This window comes from Cryptotermes secundus, unplaced genomic scaffold (assembly GCF_002891405.2).
Source record: "Cryptotermes secundus unplaced genomic scaffold, Csec_1.0 scaffold401, whole genome shotgun sequence".
In the NCBI taxonomy this organism is placed as follows: domain Eukaryota; kingdom Metazoa; phylum Arthropoda; class Insecta; order Blattodea; family Kalotermitidae; genus Cryptotermes; species Cryptotermes secundus.
Window position 1 is genome coordinate 395,252 of NW_019731223.1, and position 16,340 is coordinate 411,591.

At 41.5% G+C, this 16,340-nt stretch overlaps 2 protein-coding genes across 17 annotated transcripts in view; one reads left to right on the forward strand and one right to left on the reverse strand.

The window, feature by feature from the left end:
• LOC111866505 (protein madd-4) overlaps positions 1-16,340 on the reverse strand; it is a 669,679-nt gene that overhangs the window by 328,148 nt on the left and 325,191 nt on the right. The gene's annotated exons all lie outside the window — the stretch shown is intronic.
• LOC117282478 overlaps positions 3,173-16,340 on the forward strand; it is a 144,034-nt gene continuing 130,866 nt past the window's right edge. The window contains exons 1-2 of one of the 2 annotated variants that reach the window (XR_004513228.1): positions 3,173-3,361; positions 4,707-5,101. Coding sequence is in view for 1 of the 2 variants with exons in the window: in XM_033752299.1 (XP_033608190.1) it covers positions 3,259-3,361 (103 nt within the window). In the remaining variant the exon portion in view is untranslated. Of the gene's footprint in view, positions 3,362-4,706; positions 5,102-16,340 lie in introns of those variants that run through there. The other variant, XM_033752299.1, reaches the window with a different exon arrangement.

Consider the following 16,340-nt stretch of genomic DNA (forward strand, 5'->3'; position numbering starts at 1 on the left):
AAATGGAAGAGAAATCAGTGAGGAAAGGCAGAGGGCTGCAAGGAAAATGAATGAGGGAAAATCTGAATTGATATTTCACTGACCGACATTTTTGTGCGGAGCATTTCTTTCTGTAAACTTATGAATCAAGTGTCTTGGAGACGCGCATCACAGGTTGAGAACGCGTGTTGTTGCTCTACGACGCCATTCTTCACGTTGGTGACAGGATCTCAGGTTGGAGTAAGAGCAACATGTCGAGACAGTTTTGTCAAGCTCTGTAACGTGCAGTTTATTTGGAAGACTTCGAAAGCTTCCAGACAAGCAAAACGCCGATAACCTCCATTACTCACCCTGACATGATTTCGATTTAATAAAAATCAATACCACTTTTCTTGTCGGCGTGAAAGGGGATCAGACAGTGTAAACTTTATGAAGAAGAACACTGTGTCACCACCGAAGAAAGCAATCAAACGCTTCGGTGCAAGAAACATGAGCGTACTCCCGTCTCGGTATGAGGGTAATGCTCCAGAGACGCCCTCAAAAGTATGGGCTAAGTCAGCTTTTTAGAACAAAGGAATTACGTACAATTTCACCTATATATATATCACTAAACTGTTTTCGTTTTTTATTTGAGGAATGAGTCGAGACTGAATCCCTTGGTACCATGGTATCCATTGAGCTTACTGTACCAGTCCCTGATGACAAATGAGTATGGATTATTGGTGGGATGTTATCTGTCAGGGGAACCGAAGTGCTCGGAGAAGAACCTGCCCAGTGCCACTTTGTCCACTATAAATCACACATGGTCAACCCTGGCATTGAACACGAACCTCGGCATTAAGAAGCGGACGATTAACAGCCTTAACTAATTAAACGGAGAAGATACCTTGTTGAACAGCTACTAGTTGCTCAGATAGTCAAGAAATCCTCGCATTTTATGGAACTCGAAATTTCGTTACGGTGTTCGAAGCATTTTTCCATTAGTCCCTACCCACGGCCACATGAATCCAGCCCACTCTCTTCCATCCTGGTTTATGAGATTAATTTTCTTATCTTCCTCCCTTCTAAGACTAGGTCTTTCAAGCTGTCTCATTCCTTCAGATATCCCTAGCAAAATATTGTGTTCAGTTCTTTCCCGTGACTGCATGTAGCGAGGAGTACAAATTATAAAACTCCTCATTAGGCAGTTTTCTCCGATTTCCGCCGATTTAGTTCCAAATATTTTTCTCAGTAGCCTGTTTCCTAGCTACATGTTTCCTTTAATGTGAGAGTCCAGACTCCATACCTATACAAAACAACAGGGAAATTAAAATCTTTACATATTTACGTGGAAAATGTGAAGGTAGAAGATTCTGAGCCGGTCACGGTAGCTGAGCGGTCTAAGGCATGCACTGTCTTCGCTGGCTTGGAAACCAGGATCGTGGGCTCGAATCCCACTTAGGGCATGGATGTTTGTGTGCGTTTTTCTGTGTTTGTGTACAGGTAGAGGACTTGCGACGAGCTGATCACCCACCTAAGGAGTCCTACTGAATGTGTAAGATCGAGAAAAACCGAAGTGAACGGAGAAGTTCATGGAGGTAGGCCTAGGCCCACTGGGGCTGTAGAGCCAAGGAAGAGGGGGGAAGAAGATTCTGAACTGAATAGCGCAGATCTGCCCTCTCCCATTGCCTACGCTTTCTTTCCTTGTAAGTAATTTTAAGATCTCCGTTCATAATTCCTTCTGCAGAACTCAAGTGTAAACTGTAATATTTCTGTAAGCTTGTTGAATCATGTGGTACATATACTTACCACTACGCTTTAAATTGCTCAATGAATCTCGTATGTCCTTTTGCATACTTACTTATGAATAAATCACAGTAACCATTGACAGCGGGTATACTCAGGGAAATGCTGATTTAATGTGTGACATTGGGGTGATTATTATTGAAACTGTATTTTTTTTTTCCATTGGCGCTACAGCCCTCATTTGGGCCTAGGCCCACCTCCATGAAACTCTCCGTGAAACTGTAATTAGAGATGAGAATTATTCATGTGGAAGACTTCGTCTATTTGTTGCATTTGTCATCATTCAGAATAATGTGTAGACTGAACACTAACACTGGGGAAGAATATACGTAAATTGTACATGGGAAAAACAGAGTGTACAGTGGTGATATCGAAATAATAACTATTAGCCAATTTTATAGTGTATCTATCATTGTTTGAGGATGAAACTGGCAGGGCATGTAGCACGAATGGAGGCGAAGAGAACTGTATAAAGGATATTGATGGAAAGCAAGAATGAAAGAGACCACTGGGAAGATCAAGGCGTAGATGGGTGAACAATATTAAGATGGATCTTGCAGAGATAGGATGGGATTGTATGAACTGGATCGATCTGGCTCAGGATAGGGACCAGTGGAGGGCTCCTGTGAACACGGTAATGAGCCTTCAGGTTCCATAAAATGCTGGGAAGTTCTTGTGTAGCTGCACAATTTGCGGCTTCTCAAGAAGGGCTCAGCTCCACTTATTTCTCCTCTTGCTCCCACTTTGGAGCGTAGGGCCGATTTCTCAGTTTCATGATCATTTTACAGATGGTAGGACTTCTTGGACGAGCGATCAGCTCGTCGCAAGGCCTCTACCTAAACACATGACAACACAAACACATAATAAACGCATACACACACCAAACATCCATGCCTTAAGTGGGAATCTAACCCACGATCCTAGCGTCCGAAAGAGCGAAGACATTACATGCCTTAGACCGCTGGGCTACCGTGACCGTTATCAGCTCCACATAGTTAGTTCATTAGTTAGTCTATCGCTTTTATTTAGTATGTGATGACCGAATCACTGAAGCAGTGTTCTTATACTTCGGTCAAGTTTTGACTGAAAGAAATTTCTACTGGTTATTGGTGAATTAGACATTGGCTATCATGAAGAAAAATGGAGTTCAATAAATTTCAGTTGAAATTTAAGCGAGCTTTATGCTAGTGGTAAATATTTAACGGAATACGACGAACATGTTTTCTGACTCTACAGCATGATAACTGTAGTTACATTAGCTTTCCAACAACGGATTTGCATCTGCAATAAATGAACATCGAGGTCAATGAAGTATGCAAAATAACAAGGAATACTATTTGGAAACCAATGTGAATTCGATTTGAATACATAATTCTATTACTGTTGTAATGAATTCATTTCAGAATGACGCTATGATGGGGATCGTGTCTTATGGCTGCATGGCGCGTGGCCTGTTATGGATGACGACCACCAGGGGACTTCTCCCCTAGCGTGATGCATGGAGGCTCGGAACGGAAATCTCTGAGATTCACTGCATGTGTTGGAGATCCATTTTTCATCTTGGCGAGGAAATTAGAGAGGAGTGTCGGAGAACTAGGTGAAAAATTATCACTTTACATCTTCCATGTCTTCCGGCAGAACACTGCTGACTCCTTAAGGAACCTACGCTAGTTGATGTTAACTTTCTAGAAAAACTCCAGAACATGCAGCGCGTATTTTGGGGCAGCGAGCGCCAAAATTCGCCGTGATGAAATTATGACTTCTTCATGTTTTCTTTTTAACTGAATATTATTTGGATCATCAGTCCTTTAGTCCATTAAAACGCAACGGTTTTGTATGCATCAACTGCTATAAGATAAAGAAAAATACAATGTGCTGACAGAGTCTGTTCATGTGTTTCATGTTATTGTTGAAAAACAGCGATTGTTCCAAACAGCATTAACCAACTGGTGTTGGCCGTGCGGTTTGTTTTCTTTTCTTTATTGCTAGTGGGGTGGGACTAACTCCCTTGTACTGTGGCCACCTCTGGCCTATTGTACCAGTCCCAGACGATAGGTGAGGGTGATTGTGGAGCAATTGGTCGAATGAAGATTGGCAGGGGAAACCGAAGTACTCGGAGAAAACCTGCCCCAGCGCCACTTTGTCCACCACAAATCCCACTTGACCAGACCCGGGATCGAACCCGGGCCGACGCGGTGGGAAGCCAGCGACTAACCGCTTGAGCTATGGCGCGGCCAGCTCAGGCGGTTAGTCGCCGGATTCCCACAGCGGCGGCTCGGGTTCAAGCCCAGATGAAGTCATGTGGGATTTGTGGTGGACAAAGTGGCGCTGTGGCAGGTGTTTTTAAAGGTAAAGTTGCTTAACAAATTAAGCACTACGTCATGAAGACGTATGGGGGAGTGGATGTATAGATCCACAATTTCTTGACCTCGGGACTAGCTGGAGGTGAGTGGTCAGCGTCACGCCCCTGCCGCTTTACCCCCGGGGAAAGAGCCCCTGGTACCCATCGAATAGGAGGCCGAGTGGACCACAGAGCAGGTCTTGACGATACCTGGGGCAGGTTTTCTCTTAGTAATTCTGTTTCCCCTGCCAATTCGCGTTCCACCGACTGCTCCACAATTAATATCACCATCTATCATCTGGGGCTGGTGCAATAGGCCCAAACAGAGGCCGCAGTACCAAGTGGACTAAGTCTCACCCATAAGAAAAAACAAACTGGTATTTATATTGGAAAAACCGTATGTTTACTGTGAGGTAGGAACTGATTATTAAAATACTATTTACTTGAAATTCGTACTTCAGTCTTGTTAGAAGTGTTAGAATGACGCGCAGGCAATGCCTGTGAACCTTCTAATGAAAGGATTCTCTTTCTCCCTGCCCGCAACGAAGTGTCTCTCACTTCTCTCGTGGTTTCAGACTTCAGTAAAGCATTCATTTTTCAGGCAGTCACACCGACCAGTTGCCTACGCTGAGGAAAATCGAAATTTAGAAGAAACGGAGAGATAAGAAAAAAGATGACTACAACGACATATCATATGCAGCAGTTTACAAGTGAGTGACACGTTTTTCTGAATGAAGAGAAAATGTCACTGGCGAAGAGAGATCAAGGTGGCCAGTAACGGCAGAACTGAAGAAAACATTGCAAAACTCGTCAAATAGCGTGAAAATCGTCGATCGACTGCTAGGAGCATAGCAGAGCAAGCGAACTTCGACAGAGAAACAGTTAGGAAATCATTAACCTGAGGAATGTGTGTGCAAAAATGGTCCCAAAGGACATGCTCATACTGCTCTGCACGTGAGGGAGTTTTTAGCTAGCAAATAAATAACTGTGTTGGAACACCCTTCCTATTCACCGGATCTGGCCCCCAATGACCTTTTCTATTCCCGAAGATAAAGGAAATATTGAAAGGAAGGCATTCTGATGTCACTGATGACATCAGGAGTAATACGACTGCAGCTCTGAAGGATATTTCACAAAACCAGTTCCAAAATAGTTTTGAAGGGTGGACTAGGCGCTGGCATCTGTTCATAGCTTCCCAAGGGGAGTACTCTGAAGGCGATCACAGTGATATTCAGCACTGAGGTATGTAGCAGTCTTACCGCGATGAATTTGCAAACTTTATTATCAGACCACGTATGATACTTTGTTAGCTGTGTGAGCAGCAAATCTCATGAAACGCTCAGAACATTTTTCATAGTTAAAAATTCAAGCAGCGCTCATGAATATGTATATTATAGCTATACATTCCATTGTTCTCGTGATAACAATCATTTTAGCAGTCTGAGGTCCAAGCAACCGAGACTAATTATAACATTTACGAAAAAGTGGTTCTATGAACAACTGAAGTGAGTACTTTAACATAAACTCGACGTTCCTCTTCACATCCATTCTTTATCGTCCTTAATTTACTCAGTCTGTGTGAAGTGTTCTGCAGAAGTGCACAGTTAATTCAATATACATTTTGTCTCAAAAATTTTCCATACTTATATTTTTATAAAAAGTATTTAATAAATCAATTCCCACGTCATAGAAAACGTACTACATCTCCATTACAAGACCTAACCGTCAATACTGTTTAGGGAAATACTGCTGTTTATTTTAAGAATCATGAACATATGTACTTACTTACTTACTCATGGAGCTGAGCCCTTCTGGAGGAGCCGCCAATTCTGCAGCTACTCAAGAATTTCCCAGCATTTAATGGAACCCTAAGGTTCATTACCGTGTTCACAAGAGCCCTCCACTGGTCCCTATCCTGAGCCAGATCTATCCAATCCATACCATCCCATCCTATCTCTCTAAGATCCATTCTAATATTGTCCACCCACCTACGCCTTGGTCTTCCCTGTGGTCTTTTTCCTTCTGGCTTTCCCACCAATATCCTATACGCATTCCTCGTCTGCCCCATTCCTGCTACATGCCCTGCCCACCTCATCCTCCTTGACTTGATCATTCTAATTATACTTGAAGAAGAGTACAAGTTATGAAGCTCCTCATTATGCAGTTTTCTCCAACCTCCTGTCACTTCATCTCTCTTCGGTCCAAATATTCTCCTCAACACCCTGTTCTCAAACACCCTCAGTCTATGTTCCTCCCTTAATATCAGAGACAAAGTTTCACGCCCATACAGAACCACAGGCAAAACTATATTTTTTATATTCTAATTTTTATGTTTTTGGACAACAGACGAGAATACAAAAGGTTCTGGACTGAATGGTAGCAAGTATTACTCGAGTGCAAGCTCCTCTTAATTTCCTCCTGAATCAGGTTTCGATCTGCACTGTAGCATTAAATGATTGGATGATTAGTGAACAATCAATCGGTAAGGGAAGGAAGGAAGCAGAGAAATTGTACAGTCGGGTATAAGTTTAGTGACGTCTCCCTAAATTGTTACCACCAGACTACACGGAATAACATGCCGTATGATATTCATCACATTCATGATCATGAGAACCTGAGATCTCATGATAATGACTTATCCCGCCATTTATATGAAGGGACTGAGGACAACCACGAAAACTTCAGTCGCGAGAACCGGTCTTAAGGCGGAAAATTGAACCGGGCACCTCCCAAAATACTATGCAGGAGAAGTGCGTCACGCTTACCCGCAATGTTCGGTTTTATCTCCTCTTCGAAGTGCAATAAACTGTGGGCCTCATGTAGAATGGGAATTCAGAATATTAAGTAGCAAAGAACACACAAAACTGGGGTAACGCTTAAGAGAGATTCTTGTAAATACACGTCGGCTGTCGTAAAAATAACAAACCTAAAGATAGGTCTACTCTGCATGTCATCTTTCTATTTCATTGAGTATTCGCCAGATCCAATCACGTTTCAAATAAGTGCTTCAGGTTTCGTGATATTTGCGTGCTGTGTTACAGTTTTTTGTTTTTAGGGTGATCCGTATTTCATAAAATAATACAGAGTCAGGACTGAGATTCTAATATTACAGATACGCAAACTTTTAGATGGAAAGCCCCGAAGGAAACTGACAAATTCTGAAATTCAATTGCAGATTGAAAGATATTATTAAGACTAATTTCGAAGAAATCGGGTGTGTATCGATTAAACTGGCTCAGAGCAGGGTTCAACGGAGGAATTAATGACTATAGTAATGAACTCTGGATTCTATAAAAGAAGAATTTCTTGATATTCACTGTTCCGTGAAGATAGATGGGTTGGACAAAATAATTAAAACACTACATATACTGCACACATTTCTTTGTTAATATGGTGCTGGGCCAGCCTCTGCCTTCAACACAGCCGCAATCCTCCTTGCAATGGACTCGTAAAAGTTTTGAACAATCTCTAGCCGAATTTTATACCATTCTTCTTGAATGACACCTTCAAGTTGCTTTAGAGATGTTGGAAGTGAGAATCTATTCCTCACTCTAGTCTCCAAAACTGACCACAGCGGTTCAATGATGTTCAGATCTGGTGATTGTGCTGGTCAGGGATGAAGGTCATGTTCACAGTCATGCTCTTAAAACCATGACTGAACAGTTACAGCTGTGTCGTCTCGCAAAACTGCATCGTTGATCGGAAATAATTACTGAATCATGTGATGCACCTTACCCAACCTGTCCAAGTACCCCCTTGCAGTAATTCGAACGTGAAGGATAATACTGGGACCAACAGAATACTGCACCACGTTATTGTTGCCCAAACCATCACAGAACTAGGCATTCTGGATTGTAGGCAACTCTCGAGGTTCTCCGAAAGTGAAGGTCGACTCATCTGATCATACAAGGCTTTTCCAGTTGTCTGATGTCCAGGTTTTATGGTCGTGACGCCATCGTTTACGCATCTGAGAATTACTTTCAGTAATCAGAGGTTTAGCAATTGCAGCCGTGCCGCAGATGTTTGATTTGGGAAGCCCACGTCTGACAGTTTATGTGGAAACAGGGTCTTCAAGATAAATAACCAGTTCTGCTGCAGTTCACCCATGCTGCAGTAGTTGTGTGATTTTCGAAATAATCCTAATTGTACGATGATCTCTTTCAGTGAATGTTGATTTTCGTCTACTGTTGTTCCCCTTCGTTGATGATGTCTTCGTGCATGTCGTTGACATAACCATAGAAACTATCGCTGTCGACACAGCTAATAATGTGGCAGGTTTGTCACAGACGTTCCAGCTAAACGCGCAACAACGATCTGTCCTCTATCAAAATCGGACAAGTCTCCCATTTTCCTATTCTTTCACACGGACTGTTACTCAACACTGTCACTAATGTACTGACCTGAGCACTGCGGAGTGTAAGCAAGGAAGGAAACATTCAGTGTTGCCTACTGAAGTTCTTTCAATGTAACTAACTAAATTTTATTCCTCAGTTTCTTAGTGTATCCATTATTTTGTCCACCCCCTCTGATTTTCAAGCGAATCGATACTGAAAGATGTATGTTGTAAAGTGTATGAAGTATTCACTTTGTATTAGTGAGTTCCATTAAATGAATGAACATATTTCCATAAAGGTAGAAATAACAATCTCACTGAGCCATATATACTTATACAATTTCGCATTCTGAATTGAATTAATTCCACAAAAAGAAACTAAATTTACCTACAGATTAAAAAAATCATGATCCAATAGAAAGTTGCTTACAGTCTTGTAAAAAACACGAAATAATATGTCTTGCGTTTAAAGAATTTAAAACTTTTCGAATTCCCCAAAAAATACAGGACAAGCTACAGCATTAGAGTTAATTTTATTGTTAAATTATTTCAAATTAAATTTAGCACATGGAATAAATTTGTTAATGAAGAAACTGGGATGCAAATATTCTCAGTCTTACCGTTGTTTTCTCCAAGCAGGGTAGCATAAAGCTTGTAAAAAAGTAAACTATCCCTGTAACAGGCCGTGCAGGGCCATAGGTTTGTGAGACGTTGAGGCCTTCACACCTTCTAGAAAATCGGTTCACATGTGGCGGTGATGTCAGCCTTACGCGCCGGCCGCCCTTTACCCACAGGAAGATCCCGGTACTCATTTCTGTTAGAGGATGAGCTGGCCTCAAGGCCACAGTGCGGCTGGAAGGATTACGTCAACTGAAATAACCCAATGACCTTCCGGGTTGTAGCATAGTGCATCAACCAAATACTCTACCGCGTGCCCCCTAGCATAATGCTTGTACAGATATCAAAATCCATTTCACAGTATCGTTTCAGCATTCCTCTTACTGTTCGCACTTGTCACGTATCCACCAAGTATCTCTCTTATCTTCCTACAAGCACATTATCGAGTGACTAACGAATCCAGACAGGGCGATTTTGCATTGCGCCACATCGATTTTTATTCTATCACAGACACCAAATCTCCATTCATCACTATCATATTTTATCCCTGGTTTAACCAACGTCTTGTGTTATTCCAAACACACGTTGCTAGGCTTTATTTATTCTTGAAAGAAGTAAGCGTACACGGGATAATACTAATAAAATGGATCTTAAAGAAACATGTATGAAAGTGTGGTTGTGGCACATATGTAAGAACAGAGTCCAGTGCTGTGCGTTTGTGAACGAAGTAATGAATTTTCGGCTTTCATTAGAACTGCGGAATTTCCTGTAAGACTACCAGCTTCTTTTCTTTCTGTAAGTTATTTACGGCGCTGTCAGTACCTAGACTAAAGCGTCGAATAGAAGGATGATGAATTAGAAAGGAACAGAAAGAAAGTGGCCGTAGTCTATTGAAGGTACTCCCCTGGCATTTACCCGGAAGAATTCAGAAAAGCCACGAAAAACCGCATTCATGATGGCCGGCGTTCAGTTCAGATTTATTAGTTTCTCCTGTGCCCTCTGGAGTTAGTAGACCCAAGTTAATATGCATTTCAGGCTTATGAATTAGGCAAGTTATTTGCAAAATTAATCTAACATCAAATATGAAGAATGCCGTCTTCTGGTATGTGGCGCCGTGTACATCTTACGTGAGCGGCGTTTCGGAGGAATGTATCGCCTCTATTTTCAGGGTAGAAAAATATGCGAGGGAGGAACAAGCGTGAGTAGGTGGCTACAGTACGCTCACATCCCGGAAGACGGCATTCTTCATAGTCAAGGCCGTGAAAACCTCAAATCTTACAAAACATAAAATAATCCAGAATAAATTAAATTATTTCGCATTTCAGTTTCAAGTAAGCCGCTGGTACAAGATCAACAGGCCTGACGGCTATAATAGATATTTTTGCTGTTAATTCTGTCCAATTAAAGCGCCCATAGAAGCAGGAATATTTCAATTAAATGATTGCACACCGAAGTTTTCCTTTGCTAACATCTACAACACGACTGCTGTGACGTCAAGTTTATCTTTTTAACTTGAGAAATTTAAGTACCTAGGTTACGAGAACATCCTACTTGCCTGTTCTTTCCTGTGAATCGCTTAATAATGTATTTACCTTGCTTATGAACATTTCTAAAACATATGAAATTAAAATGACTATTTTGAGGCCTAGAACTAACTACGTTAAATAAGTAATTAGTTGTAAAATTGTAAAAATTTAAGAATGAAAAGTTATTATAACCGTAGACATATAACCATCAAAGCAACTTCCAATATGTGCAGATACGAAACGTTATGCCGGCAAATCTTGAGTCACTGCCACGGTGTTGCCACGATTATGAGTCAGCCATTACAGTGTAAATGGGTACGAAGTTTATTTATGGTTTATAACGAAAATATTAATATTCCAGTTTATATAGAGTAAAGTATTGTGGTGCCGGTCACGGTAGCCGAGCGATCTAAGGCATGTATTGTCTTCGCTCGCTTGGAAACCGGGATCGTGGGCTTGAATCCCACTCAAGGCATGGATGTTTAGTTTATGTGTGTGAGTTTTTCTGTGTTTGTGTACAGGTAGAGGCCTTGCGACGAGCTGATCACCCGCCCAAGGAGTCCTACCGATGTGTAAGATTTAGAAAAAGGGAAGTGAACGGAGAAGTTCATGGAGGTAGGCCTAGGCCCACTGGGGCTGTAGTGCCAAGGAAAATAGTGAATAATGAATTCAAAAAGATGTGGAAGGAAGTCGTCGTGTCTTAGTATTATATACTGGAATTCCATTTATAGTTGGCCGGCCACTTCAGAAATCAAATCAAGACAAACTATTTATATATATTTTTGTAGAGCGTTCCTGACGGAGGAAATGCCGCAGCGCGTTTCGTAGGAAGTATCCTGACAGCAAAGTGCCTCGTAAAGTAACGATTCACAATGTCGTGGCCAAATTATGTTGCACGGCACTGGTGATGGACAGTAAGAGTACCCAGAATTACTGGATTTTCGGACTTTGTCCGTCGTTCAGTATTCTAGAAACTATAAAACACATGTTTCGGAAACTGGATCTATTTCCGTCCGCAGGTGAAGTGGGGGAGACATCTACTCTGTTGGGTATTTTATAAAGGAATTTCGAAAATACATGTACTGGCTGAGGAGAAAAATTCACGATACCGGTACTCGATTATAAGCAAGCAAGAATTTATTAGTTCTTCGGCCCTTCATGATGGCTTGGCAAAAGTACAGCGCAAGTTTGTACGTACAAAGCTACTGAAGGTTACGGGCTTACAAAACGAAGTACATAGCCTATTGCATCCAGATTGGGGAGCAAGAACTCGAAGCTATAGGCTTTTACAGAAACCCTTATTCCAGAACTCACGTTTTATTCTTACGATAAGTGACTCAGTTTATGTGCTTCTGCACACAACCAAAATAACACAATATTTTCTTGCTGCTAGTGAAGTGCAATTGCACGACTGCAAATTGGGAATAGATAAGCAATTAGTTCACGGAGGATAAGTGGGACCGGACAAATTCCGAGCTGGGCTGAACCTTCGGCTTCTACTGTAACCGATTCAGGCTTCTTTTTTTATTGCTAGTGGGGTGGAACTAAGTCCCTTGTACTGCGGCCACTTCTGGCCTATTGTACCAGCCCGAGAAGATAGGTGAGGGTGATTGTGGAGCGATTGGTGGAATGAAGATTGGCAGGGGAAGCCGAAGTACTCGGAGAAAACCTGCCCCAGCGCCACTTTGTCCACCACAAATCCCACTTGACCAGACCCGGGATCGAACCCGGGCCGCCGCGGTGGGAAGACAGCGACTAATCGCTTGAGCTATGGCGCGGCCTACCGATTCAGTTAGTTACATGTAAGTGTATATGTGGGGGGGGGCTCAAGAAGAGACAGAAGAGAAGAAAATTTAACGCCAAGACACGACGGAAGAATCTGTCAAAATAAAGAATGGAACAGTAGCAAGGAGAAAACTTGGCAGTTTACAAACAGAGGTTGACGAAATATAGACATAAAGAAGGCACAGTAATGCAACTGTTCCAAATAGGTTTGAGAGTACATTAAGCTGGAAATGGTAGCCGATTTAACCCCAAACTGTGAGGACTAGACCTGCTTGATCGGGATATTACTGTTTGACACTTTAAAGCATAAAACTCATGTAAGAGTATTTAAAAATTCAGGCCTTATCAAACAGAAAATACAATACGTCTCAATTTTATACGCCAACCGGTTACTTCTGTTTAGAAAAATAATCACCGTAGAAACTTAAATATGCTGTAATGTACAAATTCAGAGCTTCTTAATATTAAAGTAGGTGGTATATATAGTAACCACTGTTCTTTAAATTTCTCACATAGAGGCCTTAGTCATTTTGATTTACATGTGCAGGAATGGAATGTAACATTATCGTTCATGCATGCGCGCGCACCCACACATACATACGCACAGGTATATGAATATATCGCCATCTTTGGCAAAACAGCCCTTTTCAAGTTTTAGCCTTCCTTAGAAGGTTCTGCCAGATTTGATCAGGCTTTCACTTCTTCGGATTTCGCGACAATAATCTGCTTACAGAGCAAGGTCGTCAGCCTTGCGTGCAACCCCCAACCTGGACAACCAGATTTCTCTATTGATGTCCCACACCGACAGGGGGGCCCAGTTATTCCACCAGGCACCGGACTCCCTTTTCTTCGCCTTCTACAACTCTCAGGGCTAGGGTGGAGTTATTCCAGCCCACTTCCACGCGTAAAAATATGAATACACATCTTTTACGGCTTTGGAATACATACGCACAGGTATTGAATATTAAGCTTGTTGGATAACTTTCAAACGTTAAGGAATGTTGCCACTCAGTTCAAGTAAAATCACATTCACTAAGGAGTATCGAGGTCAATACCCAGCTATGCCTCACTACATGTTTCGGCCGTTAACGGCCATCATCAGGTGAATACAAATCAACAAACGTATACTACTGAACTGTAGTAAAATTAGATACAATGACAAAATAGTTAATTCTTTTGTGTAAAAAATACAACGGTCATTTATATATAAAACTGAAGGTTATAATATAAAACAAGATTAAAATTGATGTTTCATAACATCTAATCAGTCGTATGTTTACTTTATACGTTCCGTGGACAAAATAAAAATATAAGATGGTATTGGAGACCCATGGCATTGCAAGTTAATTAATAGCGAGGTGCCTCGTCATACGAAAGAAAATGTTCGTACTGTATGAGGAGGGTGTAAATTAAAGAAAAATGTACTAAACATACACAGTACTGGATGTCACATGCTAATTGGTTAGTTTCATTTGAGTTTTCCATATTATCTTTTATAGTTTTGGGAAACAGCAAAAGTAAACACAAACATGGTAGCAACACTCAAAAGCCAAGATAAGGTTAGGAAATAACGGACTGCTTTGTCGTTATTGCTTTAGAAACTTCTGGTACTCTATGTAGGCGTAGTCCCAATTATGTTTGCATGATTCGCCAAAAGAATCATTTCCTGGCTGATGGCGCACAGTGAGAACCAGAAGAGTCATTTGTCTTGACGGATGTGAATCAATCAATCCGAAATCTTCAGAAAGAAGAGGCTGGGCAAGTTTGAGATTACGGAGGCAATCAATGATAAGTACAAAGCGATCCACTTAAAACCAAATCCAAAGAGAGAATATTGTATTTTATAAATACAGTTGGTACTGTTGATACTGTTGGTATCGCTGCTCATGTTGTTCCGTCATTTTACACCTTACTGGAATCCGACGTGCGCTCACTACACGTCCTCGCTCATAGGCAGACTGCCAGCGACTGACGCTTTCTGCGGGCGTAAAAAAATTCACGACTGCGCATGAATGTCCCCTCCACATCTCCACCGAAGGGAGCCTCCCGCGCTTCATTGGTTTACGCGGGGAAAAAGAAGGCTCGATACTTTTTGAACACACCACGTATGGCGGGAAGTTGCCAATATAGTGAATAAGCAATTGCTGACAGCCGACAAATGGTAGTCCTCCTTCTATAGACTTGGGCGTGCAAGCCTAGTAACTCCTGCCACATAAAAACGGTATGCAACAAATTATTACGCGGTGCGTCGGGCTTGATCACACCCCTTAAATGACGAAGAATTTACTGAGTAGCTCAGCGACTATTAGCTTCTAAAGAAGGTCTCTGTTCCATGCAGTAAATTAACCAGTATTTTATTGATTCCAAACAAGCAGGCTTACTTCTGCACATATTATTACTGTGTTTGTAAATGATTTCACTTAGTCCTATAAGCAAAGTGCTTGTGTCCCTTCTGCGTTTATTGGCAAGCATAGCACTGGTACGCGAAAGTGAGCAGCAAAGACTCAAAAAGGAGGTGTAAATTTTGCCTCGGCATAATGCGTCACAGTAGAGTTGGAAGCATTGTTGCTTCGTATTCGGGAAGCCACGTGTTCAAGTCTCGGCCCTGAGATTGCCTATCTGAGGTTCCTCAGCCCATTCAGGAACATTTCGGGATATTACTTCCAATTTAGGCCACGTATTTTCCAGATAAATTCTTTAAACCATTAACAGCTACTACATGGCTACCTGTATTAATATTTAGAAACTTCTGTTTTTACCCAAACAGGTTACTTATAGTTTCATACGATTCTTACAATCGATAGTAATTATTTCCCTAAACAATACTGGTAATAGCAATTGAGAGGGACTGTTATTTCTGTGACTTACAGAAACTGAATTTTTTAATATTACAGACATGAACTTCAGGCTTCATAGTATTAATCACCTCCTCACTAGGTGATCTTTCAGCATGGAAACTGCAAGTTAACGCAGGAAAACATGAATATAAAGTAGCGTTTATTTCCGCTTAGAATTTCAGCAGTGTCTATAGTGGTTAAAATGCCGCTTATCTCATCACATTGGTCCGTCTCCTACTTATGCTTACTTCGAGACAGAATAATCCTGCTGTTCGAGAAGATGTGATCCCATTAACTGTTCTAAGAAACAAAGAACCTCGTGTATTCTCTGTTCCTGATTTTGTGGTCAAAATCTGTCCATATCACCAAAACCGCTGTTCTGTAAGGTTTTTTATTTCTTCTTGAACTTCTTGGCAGACAACCCCACGAGAATACAGACGGGTCCGAACAACGTTTCGTTGTGTAATTTGTAGAAATAGTACAGATTATGAACAAAGTTTTGAGATGTTTTATTGCGAACCTGGAACTTCTTTGCTAGTTTGCTGGCGGTGACCGTTTACTTTTTATTCCGGACTCGTCGTCTTCTTAGAACTTGGAGTCTTGTTTACGCTGGACATCCTCGTTGACAGCCAATTAGCCGGGTCAACAGAACTGCGAGATCGCCCGCACTGGGGGGCAATCAAGATACAGACACTGCGCGCCACAGCATCAAATGAAATTTGAACACACGTTCTTTCGTTAAGGTCGTCGTTATTGCTACATGATCATCATATTGTTGTGATACATCATCATACCCATCTGCATATCAGTACTATTACCCACTCTGGTTAACAAAGCAAACGGTTAGTTAGATAACAAACATTGTACAAAGTACTGTATGTATTATGTAACGATTCGGAGCCAAAACAGCGGACCGGATTCTCTTTTCTACGTTCAAAACGATAAAATTGTCACGTGTATTAGTGACTTGTAGACTATAACTATAACTCATCAATAAAGTCTTCAACGTCTGCTTACACTAGTCGTTGGTAGGTAACAGTTCTCAACAATGGCTGTCCTTTACAATGTCTTCACTATCTGTTTCCTGGAAACGGATTTTAAACACAGAAGCTATCACTTCGAATCACTAGGAAATC